Source organism: Cygnus olor, chromosome 1, assembly GCF_009769625.2.
Source record: "Cygnus olor isolate bCygOlo1 chromosome 1, bCygOlo1.pri.v2, whole genome shotgun sequence".
Lineage (NCBI taxonomy): Eukaryota > Metazoa > Chordata > Aves > Anseriformes > Anatidae > Cygnus > Cygnus olor.
In genome coordinates, this window is record NC_049169.1 from 201,663,619 (window position 1) to 201,688,978 (window position 25,360).

Genomic DNA, 25,360 nt, shown 5'->3' on the forward strand with positions numbered 1-25,360 from the left:
TCGACTCCGGCCGTTCCCCTCACGGAGAATACAGAACCACGGATCGGAACTCCGCGCTCGCTTCGCAGCGATGCTGCGTCTCACTCCCACAGCACAATCACGCAATCACGCAGAGAGGCCCCTTAAACTTCTCATTCATACTGCAAGGATATATCACTTAGAACAATAACCAGACTTTTTTGTATCGTCTCTGGCCGAGTTCCTCGAGGAGTCACTCACTTCACAACAATACTTTGGCTCAAACACATACACATATACTTCGCTGCTGGTGCAGCTACTGCTGCCTCCGGTGCAATATTAGGATTAGAGGGAGCATTGCTTGATTCCTCCTCCGAAAAAGGAGTCTTACTGTTTACATATAAACTTAAAGCCAGAATTTTCATCAGACCAGCATTGTGGACAAAAGGGTGAAGTTCCTTTTAATGGCTTTTCAGGGCAGACAATTAGACAATATCTAACCATTGCTTTTTTTTTTTTTTTTTTTTTTCTTTTTCCCTAGTTTTTGGGTTGTTTTTCCAATTCCTTTTCTTTCTCCCCAAAGGACTGCCTTTACGCACAATTCCGAGGATTCTGCTTCTGAAGATCTCCAAGGATGGAGACTCCACAACCTCTCTGGGCAACCTGTTCCAGCAAAGACACCGTTGTGTTACCAACACTGTTTCAGCCGCAACTCTGGAGCACAGGACCTGCTTCAGCAGCCAGAGAAGCTGCGGGCTAAACACCAGCGTGGCACAGCTGTGGCTCTGCCGCTGAAAGCTTCTCCACAGCTTGTTCTTAAAGCAACGAGCAGGGAATCTTCCTGCGGCTGCCCAGGGCTTTCCTCTCGCAGCCCCGCCAGAGCCCGCCTCAAGCAACCTCTCCGCCAGCTCCACTGGCTCCGCTACCTGGTGCCCGCTTCTCTGGGAGTCCTTCACAGTGCCTAGAGCCACAGGCCTCTGGCTGCCCGGACACGGGAGGAATCCCTGCTCCTGCTCCTGCTCCAGCTGCACTGCCAGGGCTGCCTGATGGGCGTCCAAGCTCGAGCGCGGTCTCTGCTGATGTGTGGGGAGTCAGCCAAAGAGCCAGGAAGCTTACCCAGGTGACCGAGCAGAGCACCTCCTGGCAGAGCAGGTAACGCGCAGTTGATGGGAGCAGTTAGGGAGCTAAGCTGACTCCCCTGAGAAATACCGACCTGGGGCTGAGCCGGGGGCACTGGCTGGAAGGAGCCAGAGGTGCCTGCCAATCCGGACCTTGCTGTGGGTGTGTGAGACGGTGTCCCTGGGGTGTCTGGACGTCAACCACTGGGGCTGTGTGATGCGTGGGCGGTGGCGTACCCAAAGGCCATTGTGACACGGAGGGGTACCCATGCCAACGGTGTCCCTTATAAGGCCCGAGCCCCGGGCTGCCCATTCACTCTCAGGAGAGCAGCTCTCTCAGGAGGCAGCAGCTCGCCTGGGTGCCCGTTGGAGTTCTCGGTCAGAGGACCTGGAGCACACCATGGAGCAGCAGAATAAGGATCACTCCCAGCCCGCTGAAGGGCAGCAGAGGGTACAGGAGCGGCGCCAGGTGAGGCTCAGGGAGCAAGACAGGGACAGCAGCGTGACGGGATGGCACGGAGAGCACCAGGGTGGGAACGGTGCTGGAGCAAGCTGGCCAGCTGGCCCTGAACACCTCCAGCCTGGACACAGTTATTCCCAAACCTGGGGTTTCTCCATGAAGAGCCGACCCCCCAGGACAGCCAAAGCCCGCGTGGCCCTGGCATTTCTGTGCCCAGAGGCACAAAGAGCAGCGTGGCCTACTTCAACCTGGCCGTCCGCAACCAGGAGCTGCCTCCATCGTCCCTCCATGCGGACAGGCTGCCGGTGCGGTCGTGCCCAGAGAGCGTGCGTCACACTGGCAGCTGCCACACGGAGTCGGGAGCCCCAGGAGGGTTCGGAAGAACATCTTTGGCAGCCCTGGCAGCCTCCGATGAGCAGGCAGCACTTGCAGGAGGAGACAGGCAGGGCATTACCCTGGCAAGCCGAGCCCCGCTGTGCGTGGTCAGCTGCCAGGGCATGAATGGGGCCACTGCAGGGCAGCTCACAGGAGCACCATTAGGGGGACGTGGAGGGGAATGGCAGAAATGACCAAAGTAACCCGGCCTTTCTCCTCAGTTTCTCTTGCAGATGGAGAAGCTGCAAGACATGAAGACGCTGCCACACAGTGGGGTGCGGCAGGAAGAGAGAATCCATCTGCCAGCCATGCCGCCTTTCCCAAGGCAGGCAGCGACTCAGGCAGCAGCACCCAAGCAAGCGCGTGCAGCACAGACATCGTCATCTGAAAGGGTCACTTGCAAGCTGCCCCGTCTACAAGCAACAGCCTCTGCATCTTCAGCTGCAGGAAGGGCAAAGGCGTTGGGCACAGAGGCCCACAGCCACCAAGAGCTTCTGCCACCTCTTCCGTGCATCTCTGGTGAGAGGGACAAGGCAGTGAGGGCAGGGAGCCGGGAACGTGGCCCACACAGCCCTGTGGCCCCTGACGAGGACATGGAGTACACAGTACGGTCCTTCGTCTCCACAGTCATAAGAAACGCTCTAGCCTGCAACGAGGAAGCCAACAGCAAAGCAAGGCTTTCTCCCTCAGGCAGAGGTCCCGGGACCAAAGGCTACAGAACACCACCTCTCACCACAGCAGTGCCCCAAAATGGGAAGAAGAAGAGTCAGCACTCGTCCAAAAGCAGCCCTGCAGCCCCTGCCGAAGAAATTGAAGACCCACTAAAGGCCTTTGTCTCCGCTGCCATTAACAGTGCCATAGCCCGGAACCAGGGAGCCATGAGGGAGGCAAGGCTTTCTCCCTTGGGCAGACGTCCCAGGAGCAAAGGCCGCATAACACCACCACTCCTCACAGCAGTGCCCCAGAACTGGAAGAAGAGTCAGCACCCTGCCAAAAACAGCCCTGCAGCCTCCGCCGAGGACATGGAAGACCCAGTAAAGGCCTTCGTCTCCAGTGTCATTAGCAGTGCTATAGCCTGCAACGAGGGAGCCACGAGGGAGGCAGAGCTTCCTCCCTTGTGCAGAGGTCCCAGGAGCAAAGGCCACAGAACACCACCTCTCCTCACAGCAGTACCCCAGGATTGGAAGAAGAGTCGGCAGGCTGCCCCACACTGCCCCACAGACTCTTTCGCAGCACTGCGGGACACAGCACAGTCCCTTGTGTCTGAAGTCCTGGCAAAGACAATGGCTGAAAGCTGGGAACACGGCCAACGGCCTGCAGAACTGGTGGACCTGGCACACACGGGGTGCACAGTGACATCAACAAGAGCAGTCGAGGTCCAGACAGACACGGACAGCAGGTGGACCACTGCTCTGCCAGGGCGCCATCACCAGGCACGTTCAGGAAAACCGGCTGCCGGCAGGGACCCTGCACCAGCAAGCCCAGACAGGGGTGAGAAGCAAGGGCAGCAGAGACAGATACACATCAAACCCAGGCAGGGGAGCGGCAAGGATGGGACAAGCCAGGGCCGGGGCAGGAAAGAAAGAGGTCCTGAGAGATGGGATGAAGAGGAAGAAATTATCATCTTCAACTCCTGGATAAACCCCAGCTTCCCCAGCCTCTTCCAGGAGCCACAGGCCTTTCCCCAGAAAGTGTGCAGCTCACCCAGCAGCGTGGACAGGGAGGCTGCAGCACAAGAAGCAGAACCCCCAACAAGAGTCTCTCTTGGCTCACCGGACACTGAAACATCGCCTGCTTGCCTGGAAGAGAGGCACGGCACGCCTCTCACCGCAACAGCACCGGCAGAGAGCAGGCCAGCAAGTCCTCCGTCAGCCCCTGCTTTTGAAGATGAGCGCTACAGAGCGCCTCCCCAGACACGTGGGGCTCAAGAGTCAAAGCCATCAGCCTGTCCCACCCCCAGTGAGCACAGCACTGCGGTGATGGCTGAGAGGCAGGGACGTGCCCAACATGCCCCCAGTGCCTGTGATGAAGATCTGCATGAAGCAGCCCGGACCCTCGTTTCCGCAGTCCTAAGACAAGCTGTAGCCATGAGCCAGGGAGCCACGAGCAAGGCACCAACTGCTCCCTCGGCCACAGGACCCAGGGTGCCTCCTCCCACAGCAGAGCCTGCAGACTCTGCATCCTCAGCATCTGCCTTAGCTGGAGCACTGGGGGACCTGGCACACACAGGGTGCACAGTGACAGCAACAAGATCAGCCGGGGTCCAGACAGACGCGGAGAGCAGGGGGACCACTGCTCTGCCAGGGCCTGATCCCCGGGTATGTGCAGGAACAACGGCTGCCAGCAGAGACCCTGCACCAGCCAGCCCAGACACGGGTGAGGAGCAAGGGCAACAGAGAGAGCAAAACATCAAACCCACGCAGGGGAGCGGCAACGAGGGGACAAGCCAGGGCCGGGGCAGGAAAGAAAGCGGTCCTGTGGCATCGGATGAAGAGGAAGAGATTGTCATCTTCAACTCCTGGATCAACCCCAGGTTCCCCAGCCTCCTCCAGGAACCACAGGCCTTTCCCCAGGAAGAGGGCAGCTCATCCAGCAGCGTGGACACGGAGGCTGCAGCAGAAGCAGCAGAACCCCCAACAAGCGCCTCTCTTGGCTCACTGGAGCCCACGGACACTGCACCATCAGCTGCTCCCCTGGCAGAAGGTCCAGGGGAAGAGAGGCACGGCACGCCTCTCACCGCAACAGCACCGGCGGAGAGCAGGCCAGCAAGTCCTCCATCAGCGCCTGCTTTTGAAGATGAGGGGAAGAGAGCGCCTCCCCTGATACGTGGGGCTCCAGAATCAAAGCCATCAGCCTGTCCCACCCCCAGTGAGCACAGCACTGCGGTGATGGCTGAGAGCCAGGGACGTGCCCAACTTGCCTCCAGTGCCTGTGACGAAGATCTGTATGAAACAGCCCGGATCATCGTCTCTGCAGTCCTACGCCATGCTGTAGCCATGAGCCAGGGAGCCACGAGCAAGGCACCAACTGCTCCCTCGGCCACAGGACCCAGGGTGCCTCCTCCCACAGCAGAGCCTGTAGACTGTACATCCTCGGCCTCTGCCTTGGCTGGAGGTGCTGTAGGGGAAGCCACGGAAGCCCCTCTCACTGCAGCAGCGGCGCCACAAGAAGAAGTGGCTTCTCCTATGACTGCAGATCTTCTCAGGGAGGACATCACAGATCTCAGTCCAGCAGCAGCTGATGAAGCAGGAGCAGCAGCTACTCCCTTGGCTATGGTTCCGGGGCACCAGGTAAGCACAGCACGCGTGGTGGGCACCAGGCACCGAGGGCAGCCAGAGGCAGAAGTAGCGCGTGGGGTGTGCGTGCTGGGGAGCTGCCTGCTGCTCTCCATTTCCAGACGCCCCAGGCACAAGGGCTGACATCCCTCTCACCACCTGCCTGTGCTCTTGCTCTCCCCATGCAGGTTGCCGCCGAGCAGGGAGGCCAAGCGCAGTCCTCCTCCTGCACCAGAGATACGCCAGCGGATGAGCCAGCAACGTCCCAGACACAAGCACCGTCCCAGGGTCTGTTGGCCGGGCCTGTTCAGCGCAACGAGCAGCACCAAGGACTAGGTTGGCAGCACCACGCGCCGGGGGGCTGGCTGGTCCTGGACCACCCCTCCCCGGGGAAAGGCCTTGGAGGGGGGGAAAGGCTTGCCCAGCACCCGCTCAGGCCCTAACCTACACCTCTCTGTCCCCCCCAGGCATCCTTGACCTCGCACAAGCCCCAGCGCGCCAGCCACGGCCCTCCCGCGTCAGGAGGGCACTTCGGGCTCTGCGCAGGGCTTTCTGCTGCAGCTGCATCGCAGGACAGCGAGAGTAGCAGCGCCCGGCTGCCAGCACCAGGACGGCGCTCGGAGGTGGCAGCTGGCCCTCAGGAAGCTTTGCAGCGCCCACAGAAGCATCACTGGGAGGCACAGGACAGCGCCCCAGGAATTCAGATGCCCCACCACATCCTGCCCCCAGCCTCAGCTCAGCTGCGGCTGCTTTCTGCTGTGAATAAAAGCTCAGGCAGACGTTTGCCCCCAATGCTCCTCTCTGTGTCGTCGATCTCAGGAGAAAGAGTGGTGCAGGCCATGCCAACCTGGCACCCTGGGCCTGTCCCAGTCATAGAATTATAGAATCATAGAATCGCTTAGGTTGGAAAACACCTCAGAGATCATCACCTCCAACCGTTATCCTAGCACCGCCGAGTCTACCACTGAACCGTGTCCCTAGGCACCAGATTCACATGGCTTTCGAATACCTCCAGGGATAGTGACTCAACTACTTCCCTGGGCAGCCTGTTCGAATGCTTCACAACCCTTTCACTGAAGAAATTTTGCCCAGTATCCACCTAAACCTCCCCCGGCGCCACTTTTTCCTCTTCTGCTATCGCCCGTTGCTTGGGAGAAGGGACTGACCCCCGTCGCACTACAACCTTCTCTGAGGTCCTTGGACAGAGTGATAAGGTCTCCCCCCAGCCTCCTTTCCTCTAGGCTACATAACCCCAGCTCCCTCAACACTCCTCACACGACTTGCTCCCTAGGCCCTTCAGCTGCTTCTTTGCCCTTCTTTGGACACGCTCCAGGACCTCCCCGTCCTTCTTGGCGTGACGGCCCCAAAACTGAACATGGTATTCACAGTGCGGCCTCACCAGAGCTGAGTACAGGGGGAGAATTAGGTTCACAAACTACGTGACGCTTACTGCTATTCCGTATATGTACAATTTTATTTGACCAACCTTTAATTTCTCCTGTTCCTTTTGTTTTTCATCTCTCATGACTAAAGGGCCCGTGATTTTTGTTTTTACTGATTTTGCACTGCTTGTGCTGTTTTTCTTAGCTATCCTCCTCATTTGGCGACTGTGGGACATTCCCCTTATCTGTTTAACGTACTTCACCTGCTATGCTACTGCCATGCCTGCACAATCACGTTTGAAAATGCAAGGTTAGTGGAATTCTCCACTGCAAAAACCTGACGTGCTGTCAGCAGCCTGCAAGCACCCAAGAGGAGGAAGCGCTGCAACAGCTGTTGCTCACCAACCAGCTGCCCAGCAAGGAAAAGGCAGTCAGTAGGACATGTGTCAGGACACTTTTGCTGCCGATGTGGCCAAATTCACGTAAGAAAGAAACGGGAAAAGTTTCTTTCTTATGTGGGACTCCGTGAAGACAGGCAAAGTTCTCCGAGAGCTGAAAGGTGGGCTTCTTTCCATGGAGGAGCTCAAAGCCCCCCATGGACAGCCCCAGTTTAATAAGGAAGGAGGCACCCAGCCCAGGTACTAAGACACGCTGAAAAGCAAGAAAGGAGGAACAGTATTGAAGCATTTCTGGGACTGGAAATCCCGTGTGGGACTTCTCCAATAAAGAAGATGGGCCCTTGTGCTTTGGCCACTGCTCATGGGAAGGTGCCAGATGGCATCACTCTGGAGAGCCCTGGAGATGGCCTCAGTGTCTGGGAGTTTCCCAGCTCCCTTCTTTTTGCCCTCTAACGAAGATCTGGGCTAGTAAGAGCAGAGCCAACACCCTCAGCTCAGGAAAATCCCTCCACGGGGTTCCCAACTAATAGGGACAGCCTTGAGAACCGGCTCCGACTACATGCTGGCTTGCCCAATCAGGCCATAGGCAACGCACAAGCGCCAGGCGGTACGGATCCCGTCCTTCTGCTGGAGCTGGGCTTTTTTGTGCATATTGCCAGAGCAGCAACGGGCCCCTGGCACATCTGCAGTTTGCAGGCTACCGCTGGGGTGTTACTTCTGCTTGAGGAGGCGTTCTGTGGGGTGGCAGCTCCTGGAAGGAGCAGAGTATGAGGGGAGGACGAGGCTGCAAAGCCCACCTTGTTCAGTGCGAACTGCCTGTGCATGTAGTGGGATATTGCATCCCCAACTTTCCCAGTCCCTGGAAAGCAAACCCCCCAAATCCCCCTTCAGCCGTGCCCTGGGGACGGCAACAAGGCCGCCAATGCCATGCTGCAGGCTGGCACGGCCCGCAGATCCCAGGCTGCCAAGCCTAATGCGCCGCCGCCAAGCAGGCGCCAGCTGCCAGAGGCTGCAGGAAGGTTCCAGAAGCAGCGGCAGTGCCCCGCGCAGGGGCAGCCACGAGTGCAGGAGCCGCTCGTGGGATGTGGGCTCAGGGGCAGACGCCCGCCCCTGCAGGGGACAAGGCCCACCCAGAGCCTGCCCACCGGCATGGGCCTGCCCAGACATCCTGGGGGGAAGCCCTGGCCACAGCCAGTGATCGGGGGGGATGCAGAAGCCCCTCACAAATGATGACGAAAAAACAGGGCCCACAAAGTGAGAGGCCATGTCACTTACAATGGAACCCTGCGGTACTTGGAGAAAAGAGGCACTGTCTCTCCAGACAGCAGGTTTCCTTCCGCACAAAGAAAAAGAAAGGCCTCATGTGTCTAGATGCCGCCCGCCATCCCCCACAGCCGTGCTGGGGACAGCCCAAGGCCTCAGCCAGCTTGTGGCACAGGGGGAAACCAGAACTGCAAAATGGCCGCCAGGGCTGTCAGAGGATGGGTCGGGAGCTGCCCAAGGTTAGTGGAATTAGTTGGGATCTTATCAGTGTTTATAAATACCTGAAGTGTGGCAGACAGAGGGATTTGGCCAACCTCTTTTCAGTGGTTTGTGGGGACAGGACAAGGGGTAATGGCCACAAGATGGAGCCCAGGAAGTTCCGCACCAACATGCAAAAGGACTTCTTCACGGTGAGGGTGACGGAGCACTGAAACAGGCTGCCCAGGGAGGTTGTGCAGTGTCCTTCTCTGGAGATATTCAAGGCCCGTCTGGACACCTACCTGGGCAGCCTGCTCTAAGGAACCTGCTTTGGCAGGGGGCGTTGGACCCGATGATCTCTCGAGGTCCCTTCCAACCCCAACAATTCTGTGATTCTGTGAAATTTCCACTGCAAAAACACCTGCCGCTGCAAAAACACAACTTTGTTTCTCACAGTGCCCCCCTCTTCTTTTCTTACTCCTCTTGCTGTTTCTGCACTTCTTCACATCCCCCGCTCTTCTCTTTTTCCAACATTACGGCCCAATAGTTTTCTTCCGATGTCACGGGGGATGACAGATTCGCAGTGCCATTATCTTTATAATACCAACAAATAGCTGTTTGAGCCAATTCCATTCAGGTAGCCACAAAGGTCACTTTCTCCCGAATGTTTCTAAATCCCCAGGAAGTGTCATCTTGAGCCGCTCTGTGTAGGATTTGTTTCTTTCCCAAATATTTTTGAGATCAGTCAAATTCGCCCCTTTTGATCTACATACGTACAGCAGCTAGCATTAATTACAGTACACGCTCTCCTGTGAGGCTAATAATAAATCAAATACCATTTGGTTCTGGAGTACTAGTTTTGGCAAGCTTGTTACCTCCTCTTGTAGTGCCTGGACTGCATGCAGAGTGTTATTTTCTAGTTCTACAATGAGTGAAATTCCCTGTTTCAGTTTACGAGAGGATTATCTGGAGTCCTCTTAATTCTGCGTGCGGTCTCAAGGGGGCTTTGGCGTTGTGGGTCTTCCACAATAGGTACATTTGGAATTATTGCCCCCAGGGTGCAAGCTCCCTTCCAGCCAAGGGGCAACACCTTCCTGGATTTATTGCCGCATAGCCAGTACCACCCCTTGCCATTCGGGACAGGCCATTCTCATGTTGTATCTGCGGTACAAAAACTTCTAAACTGTTCCTTAGATAACGCTCCTGCCTTCCTCTTTGTCACACTCAAAAGGTTTAAGAACAAAATAGGATTACAAGATACGCCACCGGGCCCATGTATTGGGCACCGCCAATCGACACTTAGATAAAACAGCACTTCCTTTTCGATCTGTCATGCGCTTCGTTCGACTCCGGCCGTTCCCCTCACGGAGAATACAGAACCACGGATCGGAACTCCGCGCTCGCTTCGCAGCGATGCTGCGTCTCACTCCCACAGCACAATCACGCAATCACGCAGAGAGGCCCCTTAAACTTCTCATTCATACTGCAAGGATATATCACTTAGAACAATAACCAGACTTTTTTGTATCGTCTCTGGCCGAGTTCCTCGAGGAGTCACTCACTTCACAACAATACTTTGGCTCAAACACATACACATATACTTCGCTGCTGGTGCAGCTACTGCTGCCTCCGGTGCAATATTAGGATTAGAGGGAGCATTGCTTGATTCCTCCTCCGAAAAAGGAGTCTTACTGTTTACATATAAACTTAAAGCCAGAATTTTCATCAGACCAGCATTGTGGACAAAAGGGTGAAGTTCCTTTTAATGGCTTTTCAGGGCAGACAATTAGACAATATCTAACCATTGCTTTTTTTTTTTTTTTTTTTTTCTTTTTCCCTAGTTTTTGGGTTGTTTTTCCAATTCCTTTTCTTTCTCCCCAAAGGACTGCCTTTACGCCCAATTCCGAGGATTCTGCTTCTGAAGATCTCCAAGGATGGAGACTCCACAACCTCTCTGGGCAACCTGTTCCAGCAAAGACACCGTTGTGTTACCAACACTGTTTCAGCCGCAACTCTGGAGCACAGGACCTGCTTCAGCAGCCAGAGAAGCTGCGGGCTAAACACCAGCGTGGCACAGCTGTGGCTCTGCCGCTGAAAGCTTCTCCACAGCTTGTTCTTAAAGCAACGAGCAGGGAATCTTCCTGCGGCTGCCCAGGGCTTTCCTCTCGCAGCCCCGCCAGAGCCCGCCTCAAGCAACCTCTCCGCCAGCTCCACTGGCTCCGCTACCTGGTGCCCGCTTCTCTGGGAGTCCTTCACAGTGCCTAGAGCCACAGGCCTCTGGCTGCCCGGACACGGGAGGAATCCCTGCTCCTGCTCCTGCTCCAGCTGCACTGCCAGGGCTGCCTGATGGGCGTCCAAGCTCGAGCGCGGTCTCTGCTGATGTGTGGGGAGTCAGCCAAAGAGCCAGGAAGCTTACCCAGGTGACCGAGCAGAGCACCTCCTGGCAGAGCAGGTAACGCGCAGTTGATGGGAGCAGTTAGGGAGCTAAGCTGACTCCCCTGAGAAATACCGACCTGGGGCTGAGCCGGGGGCACTGGCTGGAAGGAGCCAGAGGTGCCTGCCAATCCAGACCTTGCTGTGGGTGTGTGAGACGGTGTCCCTGGGGTGTCCGACGTCAACCACTGGGGCTGTGTGATGCGTGGGCGGTGGCGTACCCAAAGGCCATTGTGACACGGAGGGGTACCCATGGCAACGGTGTCCCTTATAAGGCCCGAGCCCCGGGCTGCCCATTCACTCTCAGGAGAGCAGCTCTCTCAGGAGGCAGCAGCTCGCCTGGGTGCCCGTTGGAGTTCTCGGTCAGAGGACCTGGAGCACACCATGGAGCAGCAGAATAAGGATCACTCCCAGCCCGCTGAAGGGCAGCAGAGGGTACAGGAGCGGCGCCAGGTGAGGCTCAGGGAGCAAGACAGGGACAGCAGCGTGACGGGATGGCACGGAGAGCACCAGGGTGGGAACGGTGCTGGAGCAAGCTGGCCAGCTGGCCCTGAACACCTCCAGCCTGGACACAGTTATTCCCAAACCTGGGGTTTCTCCATGAAGAGCCGACCCCCAGGACAGCCAAAGCCCGCGTGGCCCTGGCATTTCTGTGCCCAGAGGCACAAAGAGCAGCGTGGCCTACTTCAACCTGGCCGTCCGCAACCAGGAGCTGCCTCCATCGTCCCTCCATGCGGACAGGCTGCCGGTGCGGTCGTGCCCAGAGAGCGTGCGTCACACTGGCAGCTGCCACACGGAGTCGGGAGCCCCAGGAGGGTTCGGAAGAACATCTTTGGCAGCCCTGGCAGCCTCCGATGAGCAGGCAGCACTTGCAGGAGGAGACAGGCAGGGCATTACCCTGGCAAGCCGAGCCCCGCTGTGCGTGGTCAGCTGCCAGGGCATGAATGGGGCCACTGCAGGGCAGCTCACAGGAGCACCATTAGGGGGACGTGGAGGGGAATGGCAGAAATGACCAAAGTAACCCGGCCTTTCTCCTCAGTTTCTCTTGCAGATGGAGAAGCTGCAAGACATGAAGACGCTGCCACACAGTGGGGTGCGGCAGGAAGAGAGAATCCATCTGCCAGCCATGCCGCCTTTCCCAAGGCAGGCAGCGACTCAGGCAGCAGCACCCAAGCAAGCGCGTGCAGCACAGACATCGTCATCTGAAAGGGTCACTTGCAAGCTGCCCCGTCTACAAGCAACAGCCTCTGCATCTTCAGCTGCAGGAAGGGCAAAGGCGTTGGGCACAGAGGCCCACAGCCACCAAGAGCTTCTGCCACCTCTTCCGTGCATCTCTGGTGAGAGGGACAAGGCAGTGAGGGCAGGGAGCCGGGAACGTGGCCCACACAGCCCTGTGGCCCCTGACGAGGACATGGAGTACACAGTACGGTCCTTCGTCTCCACAGTCATAAGAAACGCTCTAGCCTGCAACGAGGAAGCCAACAGCAAAGCAAGGCTTTCTCCCTCAGGCAGAGGTCCCGGGACCAAAGGCTACAGAACACCACCTCTCACCACAGCAGTGCCCCAAAATGGGAAGAAGAAGAGTCAGCACTCGTCCAAAAGCAGCCCTGCAGCCCCTGCCGAAGAAATTGAAGACCCAGTAAAGGCCTTTGTCTCCGCTGCCATTAACAGTGCCATAGCCCGGAACCAGGGAGCCATGAGGGAGGCAAGGCTTTCTCCCTTGGGCAGACGTCCCAGGAGCAAAGGCCGCATAACACCACCACTCCTCACAGCAGTGCCCCAGAACTGGAAGAAGAGTCAGCACCCTGCCAAAAACAGCCCTGCAGCCTCCGCCGAGGACATGGAAGACCCAGTAAAGGCCTTCGTCTCCAGTGTCATTAGCAGTGCTATAGCCTGCAACGAGGGAGCCACGAGGGAGGCAGAGCTTCCTCCCTTGTGCAGAGGTCCCAGGAGCAAAGGCCACAGAACACCACCTCTCCTCACAGCAGTACCCCAGGATTGGAAGAAGAGTCGGCAGGCTGCCCCACACTGCCCCACAGACTCTTTCGCAGCACTGCGGGACACAGCACAGTCCCTTGTGTCTGAAGTCCTGGCAAAGACAATGGCTGAAAGCTGGGAACACGGCCAACGGCCTGCAGAACTGGTGGACCTGGCACACACGGGGTGCACAGTGACATCAACAAGAGCAGTCGAGGTCCAGACAGACACGGACAGCAGGTGGACCACTGCTCTGCCAGGGCGCCATCACCAGGCACGTTCAGGAAAACCGGCTGCCGGCAGGGACCCTGCACCAGCAAGCCCAGACAGGGGTGAGAAGCAAGGGCAGCAGAGACAGATACACATCAAACCCAGGCAGGGGAGCGGCAAGGATGGGACAAGCCAGGGCCGGGGCAGGAAAGAAAGAGGTCCTGAGAGATGGGATGAAGAGGAAGAAATTATCATCTTCAACTCCTGGATAAACCCCAGCTTCCCCAGCCTCTTCCAGGAGCCACAGGCCTTTCCCCAGAAAGTGTGCAGCTCACCCAGCAGCGTGGACAGGGAGGCTGCAGCACAAGAAGCAGAACCCCCAACAAGAGTCTCTCTTGGCTCACCGGACACTGAAACATCGCCTGCTTGCCTGGAAGAGAGGCACGGCACGCCTCTCACCGCAACAGCACCGGCAGAGAGCAGGCCAGCAAGTCCTCCGTCAGCCCCTGCTTTTGAAGATGAGCGCTACAGAGCGCCTCCCCAGACACGTGGGGCTCAAGAGTCAAAGCCATCAGCCTGTCCCACCCCCAGTGAGCACAGCACTGCGGTGACGGCTGAGAGGCAGGGACGTGCCCAACATGCCCCCAGTGCCTGTGATGAAGATCTGCATGAAGCAGCCCGGACCCTCGTTTCCGCAGTCCTAAGACAAGCTGTAGCCATGAGCCAGGGAGCCACGAGCAAGGCACCAACTGCTCCCTCGGCCACAGGACCCAGGGTGCCTCCTCCCACAGCAGAGCCTGCAGACTCTGCATCCTCAGCATCTGCCTTAGCTGGAGCACTGGGGGACCTGGCACACACAGGGTGCACAGTGACAGCAACAAGATCAGCCGGGGTCCAGACAGACGCGGAGAGCAGGGGGACCACTGCTCTGCCAGGGCCTGACCCCCGGGTATGTGCAGGAACAACGGCTGCCAGCAGAGACCCTGCACCAGCCAGCCCAGACACGGGTGAGGAGCAAGGGCAACAGAGAGAGCAAAACATCAAACCCACGCAGGGGAGCGGCAACGAGGGGACAAGCCAGGGCCGGGGCAGGGAAGAAAGCGGTCCTGTGGCATCGGATGAAGAGGAAGAGATTGTCATCTTCAACTCCTGGATCAACCCCAGGTTCCCCAGCCTCCTCCAGGAACCACAGGCCTTTCCCCAGGAAGAGGGCAGCTCATCCAGCAGCGTGGACACGGAGGCTGCAGCAGAAGCAGCAGAACCCCCAACAAGCGCCTCTCTTGGCTCACTGGAGCCCACGGACACTGCACCATCAGCTGCTCCCCTGGCAGAAGGTCCAGGGGAAGAGAGGCACGGCACGCCTCTCACCGCAACAGCACCGGCGGAGAGCAGGCCAGCAAGTCCTCCATCAGCGCCTGCTTTTGAAGATGAGGGGAAGAGAGCGCCTCCCCTGATACGTGGGGCTCCAGAATCAAAGCCATCAGCCTGTCCCACCCCCAGTGAGCACAGCACTGCGGTGATGGCTGAGAGCCAGGGACGTGCCCAACTTGCCTCCAGTGCCTGTGACGAAGATCTGTATGAAACAGCCCGGATCATCGTCTCTGCAGTCCTACGCCATGCTGTAGCCATGAGCCAGGGAGCCACGAGCAAGGCACCAACTGCTCCCTCGGCCACAGGACCCAGGGTGCCTCCTCCCACAGCAGAGCCTGTAGACTGTACATCCTCGGCCTCTGCCTTGGCTGGAGGTGCTGTAGGGGAAGCCACGGAAGCCCCTCTCACTGCAGCAGCGGCGCCACAAGAAGAAGTGGCTTCTCCTATGACTGCAGATCTTCTCAGGGAGGACATCACAGATCTCAGTCCAGCAGCAGCTGATGAAGCAGGAGCAGCAGCTACTCCCTTGGCTATGGTTCCGGGGCACCAGGTAAGCACAGCACGCGTGGTGGGCACCAGGCACCGAGGGCAGCCAGAGGCAGAAGTAGCGCGTGGGGTGTGCGTGCTGGGGAGCTGCCTGCTGCTCTCCATTTCCAGACGCCCCAGGCACAAGGGCTGACATCCCTCTCACCACCTGCCTGTGCTCTTGCTCTCCCCATGCAGGTTGCCGCCGAGCAGGGAGGCCAAGCGCAGTCCTCCTCCTGCACCAGAGATACGCCAGCGGATGAGCCAGCAACGTCCCAGACACAAGCACCGTCCCAGGGTCTGTTGGCCGGGCCTGTTCAGCGCAACGAGCAGCACCAAGGACTAGGTTGGCAGCACCACGCGCCGGGGGGCTGGCTGGTCCTGGACCACCCCTCCCCGGGGAAAGGCCTTGGAGGGGGGGAAAGGCTTGCCCAGCACCCGCTCAGGCCCTAACCTACACCTCTCTGTCCCCCCCAGGCATCCTTGACCTCGCACAAGCCCCAGCGCGCCAGCCACGGCCCTCCCGCGTCAGGAGGGCACTTCGGGCTCTGCGCAGGGCTTTCTGCTGCAGCTGCATCGCAGGACAGCGAGAGTAGCAGCGCCCGGCTGCCAGCACCAGGACGGCGCTCGGAGGTGGCAGCTGGCCCTCAGGAAGCTTTGCAGCGCCCACAGAAGCATCACTGGGAGGCACAGGACAGCGCCCCAGGAATTCAGATGCCCCACCACATCCTGCCCCCAGCCTCAGCTCAGCTGCGGCTGCTTTCTGCTGTGAATAAAAGCTCAGGCAGACGTTTGCCCCCAATGCTCCTCTCTGTGTCGTCGATCTCAGGAGAAAGAGTGGTGCAGGCCATGCCAACCTGGCACCCTGGGCCTGTCCCAGTCATAGAATTATAGAATCATAGAATCGCTTAGGTTGGAAAACACCTCAGAGATCATCACCTCCAACCGTTATCCTAGCACCGCCGAGTCTACCACTGAACCGTGTCCCTAGGCACCAGATTCACATGGCTTTCGAATACCTCCAGGGATAGTGACTCAACTACTTCCCTGGGCAGCCTGTTCGAATGCTTCACAACCCTTTCACTGAAGAAATTTTGCCTAGTATCCACCTAAACCTCCCCCGGCGCCACTTTTTCCTCTTCTGCTATCGCCCGTTGCTTGGGAGAAGGGACTGACCCCCGTCGCACTACAACCTTCTCTGAGGTCCTTGGACAGAGTGATAAGGTCTCCCCCCAGCCTCCTTTCCTCTAGGCTACATAACCCCAGCTCCCTCAACACTCCTCACACGACTTGCTCCCTAGGCCCTTCAGCTGCTTCTTTGCCCTTCTTTGGACACGCTCCAGGACCTCCCCGTCCTTCTTGGCGTGACGGCCCCAAAACTGAACATGGTATTCACAGTGCGGCCTCACCAGAGCTGAGTACAGGGGGAGAATTAGGTTCACAAACTACGTGACGCTTACTGCTATTCCGTATATGTACAATTTTATTTGACCAACCTTTAATTTCTCCTGTTCCTTTTGTTTTTCATCTCTCATGACTAAAGGGCCCGTGATTTTTGTTTTTACTGATTTTGCACTGCTTGTCCTGTTTTTCTTAGCTATCCTCCTCATTTGGCGACTGTGGGACATTCCCCTTATCTGTTTAACGTACTTCACCTGCTATGCTACTGCCATGCCTGCACAATCACGTTTGAAAATGCAAGGTTAGTGGAATTCTCCACTGCAAAAACCTGACGTGCTGTCAGCAGCCTGCAAGCACCCAAGAGGAGGAAGCGCTGCAACAGCTGTTGCTCACCAACCAGCTGCCCAGCAAGGAAAAGGCAGTCAGTAGGACATGTGTCAGGACACTTTTGCTGCCGATGTGGCCAAATTCACGTAAGAAAGAAACGGGAAAAGTTTCTTTCTTATGTGGGACTCCGTGAAGACAGGCAAAGTTCTCCGAGAGCTGAAAGGTGGGCTTCTTTCCATGGAGGAGCTCAAAGCCCCCCATGGACAGCCCCAGTTTAATAAGGAAGGAGGCACCCAGCCCAGGTACTAAGACACGCTGAAAAGCAAGAAAGGAGGAACAGTATTGAAGCATTTCTGGGACTGGAAATCCCGTGTGGGACTTCTCCAATAAAGAAGATGGGCCCTTGTGCTTTGGCCACTGCTCATGGGAAGGTGCCAGATGGCATCACTCTGGAGAGCCCTGGAGATGGCCTCAGTGTCTGGGAGTTTCCCAGCTCCCTTCTTTTTGCCCTCTAACGAAGATCTGGGCTAGTAAGAGCAGAGCCAACACCCTCAGCTCAGGAAAATCCCTCCACGGGGTTCCCAACTAATAGGGACAGCCTTGAGAACCGGCTCCGACTACATGCTGGCTTGCCCAATCAGGCCATAGGCAACGCACAAGCGCCAGGCGGTACGGATCCCGTCCTTCTGCTGGAGCTGGGCTTTTTTGTGCATATTGCCAGAGCAGCAACGGGCCCCTGACACATCTGCAGTTTGCAGGCTACCGCTGGGGTGTTACTTCTGCTTGAGGAGGCGTTCTGTGGGGTGGCAGCTCCTGGAAGGAGCAGAGTATGAGGGGAGGACGAGGCTGCAAAGCCCACCTTGTTCAGCGCGAACTGCCTGTGCATGTAGTGGGATATTGCATCCCCAACTTTCCCAGTCCCTGGAAAGCAAACCCCCCAAATCCCCCTTCAGCCGTGCCCTGGGGACGGCAACAAGGCCGCCAATGCCATGCTGCAGGCTGGCACGGCCCGCAGATCCCAGGCTGCCAAGCCTAATGCGCCGCCGCCAAGCAGGCGCCAGCTGCCAGAGGCTGCAGGAAGGTTCCAGAAGCAGCGGCAGCGCCCCGGGCAGGGGCAGCCACGAGTGCAGGAGCCGCTCGTGGGATGTGGGCTCAGGGGCAGACGCCCGCCCCTGCAGGGGACAAGGCCCACCCAGAGCCTGCCCACCGGCATGGGCCTGCCCAGACATCCTGGGGGGAAGCCCTGGCCACAGCCAGTGATCGGGGGGGATGCAGAAGCCCCTCACAAATGATGACAAAAAACAGGGCCCACAAAGTGAGAGGCCATGTCACTTACAATGGAACCCTGCGGTACTTGGAGAAAAGAGGCACTGTCTCTCCAGACAGCAGGTTTCCTTCCGCACAAAGAAAAAGAAAGGCCTCATGTGTCTAGATGCCGCCCGCCATCCCCCACAGCCGTGCTGGGGACAGCCCAAGGCCTCAGCCAGCTTGTGGCACAGGGGGAAACCAGAACTGCAAAATGGCCGCCAGGGCTGTCAGAGGATGGGTCGGGAGCTGCCCAAGGTTAGTGGAATTAGTTGGGATCTTATCAGTGTTTATAAATACCTGAAGTGTGGCAGACAGAGGGATTTGGCCAACCTCTTTTCAGTGGTTTGTGGGGACAGGACAAGGGGTAATGGCCACAAGATGGAGCCCAGGAAGTTCCGCACCAACATGCAAAAGGACTTCTTCACGGTGAGGGTGACGGAGCACTGAAACAGGCTGCCCAGGGAGGTTGTGCAGTGTCCTTCTCTGGAGATATTCAAGGCCCGTCTGAACTACCTGGGCAGCCTGCTCTAAGGAACCTGCTTTGGCAGGGGGCGTTGGACCTGATGATCTCTCGAGGTCCCTTCCAAAGGTTTAAGAACAAAATAGGATTACAAGATACGCCACCAGGCCCATGTATTGGGCACCGCCAATCGACACTTGGATAAAACAGCACTTCCTTTTCGAGCTGTCATGCGCTTCGTTCGACTCCGGCCGTTCCCCTCACGGAGAATACAGAACCACGGATCGGAACTCCGCGCTCGCTTCGCAGCGATGCTGCGTCTCACTCCCACAGCACAATCACGCAATCACGCAGAGAGGCCCCTTAAACTTCTCATTCATACTGCAAGGATATATCACTTAGAACAATAACCAGACTTTTTGTATCGTCTCTGGCCGAGTTCCTCGAGGAGTCACTCACTTCACAACAATACTTTGGCTCAAACACATACACATATACTTCGCTGCTGGTGCAGCTACTGCTGCCTCCGGTGCAATATTAGGATTAGAGGGAGCATTGCTTGATTCCTCCTCCGAAAAAGGAGTCTTACTGTTTACATATAAACTTAAAGCCAGAATTTTCATCAGACCAGCATTGTGGACAAAAGGGTGAAGTTCCTTTTAATGGCTTTTCAGGGCAGACAATTAGACAATATCTAACCATTGCTTTTTTTTTTTTTTTTTTTCTTTTTCCCTAGTTTTTGGGTTGTTTTTTCCAATTCCTTTTCTTTCTCCCCAAAGGACTGCCTTTACGCACAATTCCGAGGATTCTGCTTCTGAAGATCTCCAAGGATGGAGACTCCACAACCTCTCTGGGCAACCTGTTCCAGCAAAGACACCGTTGTGTTACCAACACTGTTTCAGCCGCAACTCTGGAGCACAGGACCTGCTTCAGCAGCCAGAGAAGCTGCGGGCTAAACACCAGCGTGGCACAGCTGTGGCTCTGCCGCTGAAAGCTTCTCCACAGCTTGTTCTTAAAGCAACGAGCAGGGAATCTTCCTGCGGCTGCCCAGGGCTTTCCTCTCGCAGCCCCGCCAGAGCCCGCCTCAAGCAACCTCTCCGCCAGCTCCACTGGCTCCGCTACCTGGTGCCCGCTTCTCTGGGAGTCCTTCACAGTGCCTAGAGCCACAGGCCTCTGGCTGCCCGGACACGGGAGGAATCCCTGCTCCTGCTCCTGCTCCAGCTGCACTGCCAGGGCTGCCTGATGGGCGTCCAAGCTCGAGCGCGGTCTCTGCTGATGTGTGGGGAGTCAGCCAAAGAGCCAGGAAGCTTACCCAGGTGACCGAGCAGAGCACCTCCTGGCAGAGCAGGTAACGCGCAGTTGATGGGAGCAGTTAGGGAGCTAAGCTGACTCCCCTGAGAAATACCGACCTGGGGCTGAGCCGGGGGCACTGGCTGGAAGGAGCCAGAGGTGCCTGCCAATCCGGACCTTGCTGTGGGTGTGTGAGACGGTGTCCCTGGGGTGTCTGGACGTCAACCACTGGGGCTGTGTGATGCGTGGGCGGTGGCGTACCCAAAGGCCATTGTGACACGGAGGGGTACCCATGGCAACGGTGTCCCTTATAAGGCCCGAGCCCCGGGCTGCCCATTCACTCTCAGGAGAGCAGCTCTCTCAGGAGGCAGCAGCTCGCCTGGGTGCCCGTTGGAGTTCTCGGTCAGAGGACCTGGAGCACACCATGGAGCAGCAGAATAAGGATCACTCCCAGCCCGCTGAAGGGCAGCAGAGGGTACAGGAGCGGCGCCAGGTGAGGCTCAGGGAGCAAGACAGGGACAGCAGCGTGACGGGATGGCACGGAGAGCACCAGGGTGGGAACGGTGCTGGAGCAAGCTGGCCAGCTGGCCCTGAACACCTCCAGCCTGGACACAGTTATTCCCAAACCTGGGGTTTCTCCATGAAGAGCCGACCCCCCAGGACAGCCAAAGCCCGCGTGGCCCTGGCATTTCTGTGCCCAGAGGCACAAAGAGCAGCGTGGCCTACTTCAACCTGGCCGTCCGCAACCAGGAGCTGCCTCCATCGTCCCTCCATGCGGACAGGCTGCCGGTGCGGTCGTGCCCAGAGAGCGTGCGTCACACTGGCAGCTGCCACACGGAGTCGGGAGCCCCAGGAGGGTTCGGAAGAACATCTTTGGCAGCCCTGGCAGCCTCCGATGAGCAGGCAGCACTTGCAGGAGGAGACAGGCAGGGCATTACCCTGGCAAGCCGAGCCCCGCTGTGCGTGGTCAGCTGCCAGGGCATGAATGGGGCCACTGCAGGGCAGCTCACAGGAGCACCATTAGGGGGACGTGGAGGGGAATGGCAGAAATGACCAAAGTAACCCGGCCTTTCTCCTCAGTTTCTCTTGCAGATGGAGAAGCTGCAAGACATGAAGACGCTGCCACACAGTGGGGTGCGGCAGGAAGAGAGAATCCATCTGCCAGCCATGCCGCCTTTCCCAAGGCAGGCAGCGACTCAGGCAGCAGCACCCAAGCAAGCGCGTGCAGCACAGACATCGTCATCTGAAAGGGTCACTTGCAAGCTGCCCCGTCTACAAGCAACAGCCTCTGCATCTTCAGCTGCAGGAAGGGCAAAGGCGTTGGGCACAGAGGCCCACAGCCACCAAGAGCTTCTGCCACCTCTTCCGTGCATCTCTGGTGAGAGGGACAAGGCAGTGAGGGCAGGGAGCCGGGAACGTGGCCCACACAGCCCTGTGGCCCCTGACGAGGACATGGAGTACACAGTACGGTCCTTCGTCTCCACAGTCATAAGAAACGCTCTAGCCTGCAACGAGGAAGCCAACAGCAAAGCAAGGCTTTCTCCCTCAGGCAGAGGTCCCGGGACCAAAGGCTACAGAACACCACCTCTCACCACAGCAGTGCCCCAAAATGGGAAGAAGAAGAGTCAGCACTCGTCCAAAAGCAGCCCTGCAGCCCCTGCCGAAGAAATTGAAGACCCAGTAAAGGCCTTTGTCTCCGCTGCCATTAACAGTGCCATAGCCCGGAACCAGGGAGCCATGAGGGAGGCAAGGCTTTCTCCCTTGGGCAGACGTCCCAGGAGCAAAGGCCGCATAACACCACCACTCCTCACAGCAGTGCCCCAGAACTGGAAGAAGAGTCAGCACCCTGCCAAAAACAGCCCTGCAGCCTCCGCCGAGGACATGGAAGACCCAGTAAAGGCCTTCGTCTCCAGTGTCATTAGCAGTGCTATAGCCTGCAACGAGGGAGCCACGAGGGAGGCAGAGCTTCCTCCCTTGTGCAGAGGTCCCAGGAGCAAAGGCCACAGAACACCACCTCTCCTCACAGCAGTACCCCAGGATTGGAAGAAGAGTCGGCAGGCTGCCCCACACTGCCCCACAGACTCTTTCGCAGCACTGCGGGACACAGCACAGTCCCTTGTGTCTGAAGTCCTGGCAAAGACAATGGCTGAAAGCTGGGAACACGGCCAACGGCCTGCAGAACTGGTGGACCTGGCACACACGGGGTGCACAGTGACATCAACAAGAGCAGTCGAGGTCCAGACAGACACGGACAGCAGGTGGACCACTGCTCTGCCAGGGCGCCATCACCAGGCACGTTCAGGAAAACCGGCTGCCGGCAGGGACCCTGCACCAGCAAGCCCAGACAGGGGTGAGAAGCAAGGGCAGCAGAGACAGATACACATCAAACCCAGGCAGGGGAGCGGCAAGGATGGGACAAGCCAGGGCCGGGGCAGGAAAGAAAGAGGTCCTGAGAGATGGGATGAAGAGGAAGAAATTATCATCTTCAACTCCTGGATAAACCCCAGCTTCCCCAGCCTCTTCCAGGAGCCACAGGCCTTTCCCCAGAAAGTGTGCAGCTCACCCAGCAGCGTGGACAGGGAGGCTGCAGCACAAGAAGCAGAACCCCCCAACAAGAGTCTCTCTTGGCTCACCGGACACTGAAACATCGCCTGCTTGCCTGGAAGAGAGGCACGGCACGCCTCTCACCGCAACAGCACCGGCAGAGAGCAGGCCAGCAAGTCCTCCGTCAGCCCCTGCTTTTGAAGATGAGCGCTACAGAGCGCCTCCCCAGACACGTGGGGCTCAAGAGTCAAAGCCATCAGCCTGTCCCACCCCCAGTGAGCACAGCACTGCGGTGATGGCTGAGAGGCAGGGACGTGCCCAACATGCCCCCAGTGCCTGTGATGAAGATCTGCATGAAGCAGCCCGGACCCTCGTTTCCGCAGTCCTAAGACAAGCTGTAGCCATGAGCCAGGGAGCCACGAGCAAGGCACCAACTGCTCCCTCGGCCACAGGACCCAGGGTGCCTCCTCCCACAGCAGAGCCTGCAGACTCTGCATCCTCAGCATCTGCCTTAGCTGGAGCACTGGGGGACCTGGCACACACAGGGTGCACAGTGACAGCAACAAGATCAGCCGGGGTCCAGACAGACGCGGAGAGCAGGGGGACCACTGCTCTGCCAGGGCCTGACCCCCGGGTATGTGCAGGAACAACGGCTGCCAGCAGAGACCCTGCACCAGCCAGCCCAGACACGGGTGAGGAGCAAGGGCAACAGAGAGAGCAAAACATCAAACCCACGCAGGGGAGCGGCAACGAGGGGACAAGCCAGGGCCGGGGCAGGGAAGAAAGCGGTCCTGTGGCATCGGATGAAGAGGAAGAGATTGTCATCTTCAACTCCTGGATCAACCCCAGGTTCCCCAGCCTCCTCCAGGAACCACAGGCCTTTCCCCAGGAAGAGGGCAGCTCATCCAGCAGCGTGGACACGGAGGCTGCAGCAGAAGCAGCAGAACCCCCAACAAGCGCCTCTCTTGGCTCACTGGAGCCCACGGACACTGCACCATCAGCTGCTCCCCTGGCAGAAGGTCCAGGGGAAGAGAGGCACGGCACGCCTCTCACCGCAACAGCACCGGCGGAGAGCAGGCCAGCAAGTCCTCCATCAGCGCCTGCTTTTGAAGATGAGGGGAAGAGAGCGCCTCCCCTGATACGTGGGGCTCCAGAATCAAAGCCATCAGCCTGTCCCACCCCCAGTGAGCACAGCACTGCGGTGATGGCTGAGAGCCAGGGACGTGCCCAACTTGCCTCCAGTGCCTGTGACGAAGATCTGTATGAAACAGCCCGGATCATCGTCTCTGCAGTCCTACGCCATGCTGTAGCCATGAGCCAGGGAGCCACGAGCAAGGCACCAACTGCTCCCTCGGCCACAGGACCCAGGGTGCCTCCTCCCACAGCAGAGCCTGTAGACTGTACATCCTCGGCCTCTGCCTTGGCTGGAGGTGCTGTAGGGGAAGCCACGGAAGCCCCTCTCACTGCAGCAGCGGCGCCACAAGAAGAAGTGGCTTCTCCTATGACTGCAGATCTTCTCAGGGAGGACATCACAGATCTCAGTCCAGCAGCAGCTGATGAAGCAGGAGCAGCAGCTACTCCCTTGGCTATGGTTCCGGGGCACCAGGTAAGCACAGCACGCGTGGTGGGCACCAGGCACCGAGGGCAGCCAGAGGCAGAAGTAGCGCGTGGGGTGTGCGTGCTGGGGAGCTGCCTGCTGCTCTCCATTTCCAGACGCCCCAGGCACAAGGGCTGACATCCCTCTCACCACCTGCCTGTGCTCTTGCTCTCCCCATGCAGGTTGCCGCCGAGCAGGGAGGCCAAGCGCAGTCCTCCTCCTGCACCAGAGATACGCCAGCGGATGAGCCAGCAACGTCCCAGACACAAGCACCGTCCCAGGGTCTGTTGGCCGGGCCTGTTCAGCGCAACGAGCAGCACCAAGGACTAGGTTGGCAGCACCACGCGCCGGGGGGCTGGCTGGTCCTGGACCACCCCTCCCCGGGGAAAGGCCTTGGAGGGGGGGAAAGGCTTGCCCAGCACCCGCTCAGGCCCTAACCTACACCTCTCTGTCCCCCCCAGGCATCCTTGACCTCGCACAAGCCCCAGCGCGCCAGCCACGGCCCTCCCGCGTCAGGAGGGCACTTCGGGCTCTGCGCAGGGCTTTCTGCTGCAGCTGCATCGCAGGACAGCGAGAGTAGCAGCGCCCGGCTGCCAGCACCAGGACGGCGCTCGGAGGTGGCAGCTGGCCCTCAGGAAGCTTTGCAGCGCCCACAGAAGCATCACTGGGAGGCACAGGACAGCGCCCCAGGAATTCAGATGCCCCACCACATCCTGCCCCCAGCCTCAGCTCAGCTGCGGCTGCTTTCTGCTGTGAATAAAAGCTCAGGCAGACGTTTGCCCCCAATGCTCCTCTCTGTGTCGTCGATCTCAGGAGAAAGAGTGGTGCAGGCCATGCCAACCTGGCACCCTGGGCCTGTCCCAGTCATAGAATTATAGAATCATAGAATCGCTTAGGTTGGAAAACACCTCAGAGATCATCACCTCCAACCGTTATCCTAGCACCGCCGAGTCTACCACTGAACCGTGTCCCTAGGCACCAGATTCACATGGCTTTCGAATACCTCCAGGGATAGTGACTCAACTACTTCCCTGGGCAGCCTGTTCGAATGCTTCACAACCCTTTCACTGAAGAAATTTTGCCCAGTATCCACCTAAACCTCCCCCGGCGCCACTTTTTCCTCTTCTGCTATCGCCCGTTGCTTGGGAGAAGGGACTGACCCCCGTCGCACTACAACCTTCTCTGAGGTCCTTGGACAGAGTGATAAGGTCTCCCCCCAGCCTCCTTTCCTCTAGGCTACATAACCCCAGCTCCCTCAACACTCCTCACACGACTTGCTCCCTAGGCCCTTCAGCTGCTTCTTTGCCCTTCTTTGGACACGCTCCAGGACCTCCCCGTCCTTCTTGGCGTGACGGCCCCAAAACTGAACATGGTATTCACAGTGCGGCCTCACCAGAGCTGAGTACAGGGGGAGAATTAGGTTCACAAACTACGTGACGCTTACTGCTATTCCGTATATGTACAATTTTATTTGACCAACCTTTAATTTC

The 25,360-nt window shown here is 58.1% G+C and overlaps 4 protein-coding genes across 5 annotated transcripts; all 4 read left to right on the forward strand.

The window, feature by feature from the left end:
- The first annotated feature begins 1,362 nt into the window (after nt 1-1,362).
- LOC121063682 (sialidase-like) lies at nt 1,363-5,978 on the forward strand. 2 transcript variants are annotated; one of them, XM_040544343.1, is made up of 5 exons: nt 1,367-1,545; nt 2,133-3,833; nt 4,407-5,201; nt 5,375-5,522; nt 5,654-5,978. In XM_040544343.1, exons 1-5 carry the CDS (start codon nt 1,477-1,479, stop codon nt 5,770-5,772), a joined length of 2,832 nt encoding a protein of 943 aa, XP_040400277.1. In that variant the 5' UTR covers nt 1,367-1,476; the 3' UTR covers nt 5,773-5,978. The 2 variants fall into 2 exon arrangements, with proteins under 2 accessions (XP_040400276.1, XP_040400277.1); XM_040544342.1 differs by having other exon boundaries at nt 1,363-1,545; nt 2,133-5,201.
- A 4,356-nt stretch (nt 5,979-10,334) lies between these two features.
- LOC121063683 (sialidase-like) lies at nt 10,335-15,745 on the forward strand. Its single transcript, XM_040544344.1, has 5 exons — nt 10,335-11,313; nt 11,900-13,600; nt 14,174-14,968; nt 15,142-15,289; nt 15,421-15,745. Exons 1-5 carry the CDS (start codon nt 11,113-11,115, stop codon nt 15,537-15,539), a joined length of 2,964 nt encoding a protein of 987 aa, XP_040400278.1. The 5' UTR covers nt 10,335-11,112; the 3' UTR covers nt 15,540-15,745.
- A 4,178-nt stretch (nt 15,746-19,923) lies between these two features.
- LOC121076471 lies at nt 19,924-22,372 on the forward strand. Its single transcript, XM_040570837.1, has 2 exons — nt 19,924-20,222; nt 20,810-22,372. Exons 1-2 carry the CDS (start codon nt 20,022-20,024, stop codon nt 22,370-22,372), a joined length of 1,764 nt encoding a protein of 587 aa, XP_040426771.1. The 5' UTR covers nt 19,924-20,021.
- Nucleotides 22,340-24,656, forward strand: LOC121063684. Its single transcript, XM_040544345.1, has 4 exons — nt 22,340-22,511; nt 23,085-23,879; nt 24,053-24,200; nt 24,332-24,656. The coding sequence occupies exons 2-4, from the start codon at nt 23,478-23,480 to the stop codon at nt 24,448-24,450; spliced, it is 669 nt and encodes a 222-aa protein (XP_040400279.1). The 5' UTR covers nt 22,340-22,511; nt 23,085-23,477; the 3' UTR covers nt 24,451-24,656.
- Nucleotides 24,657-25,360: the final 704 nt, after the last annotated feature.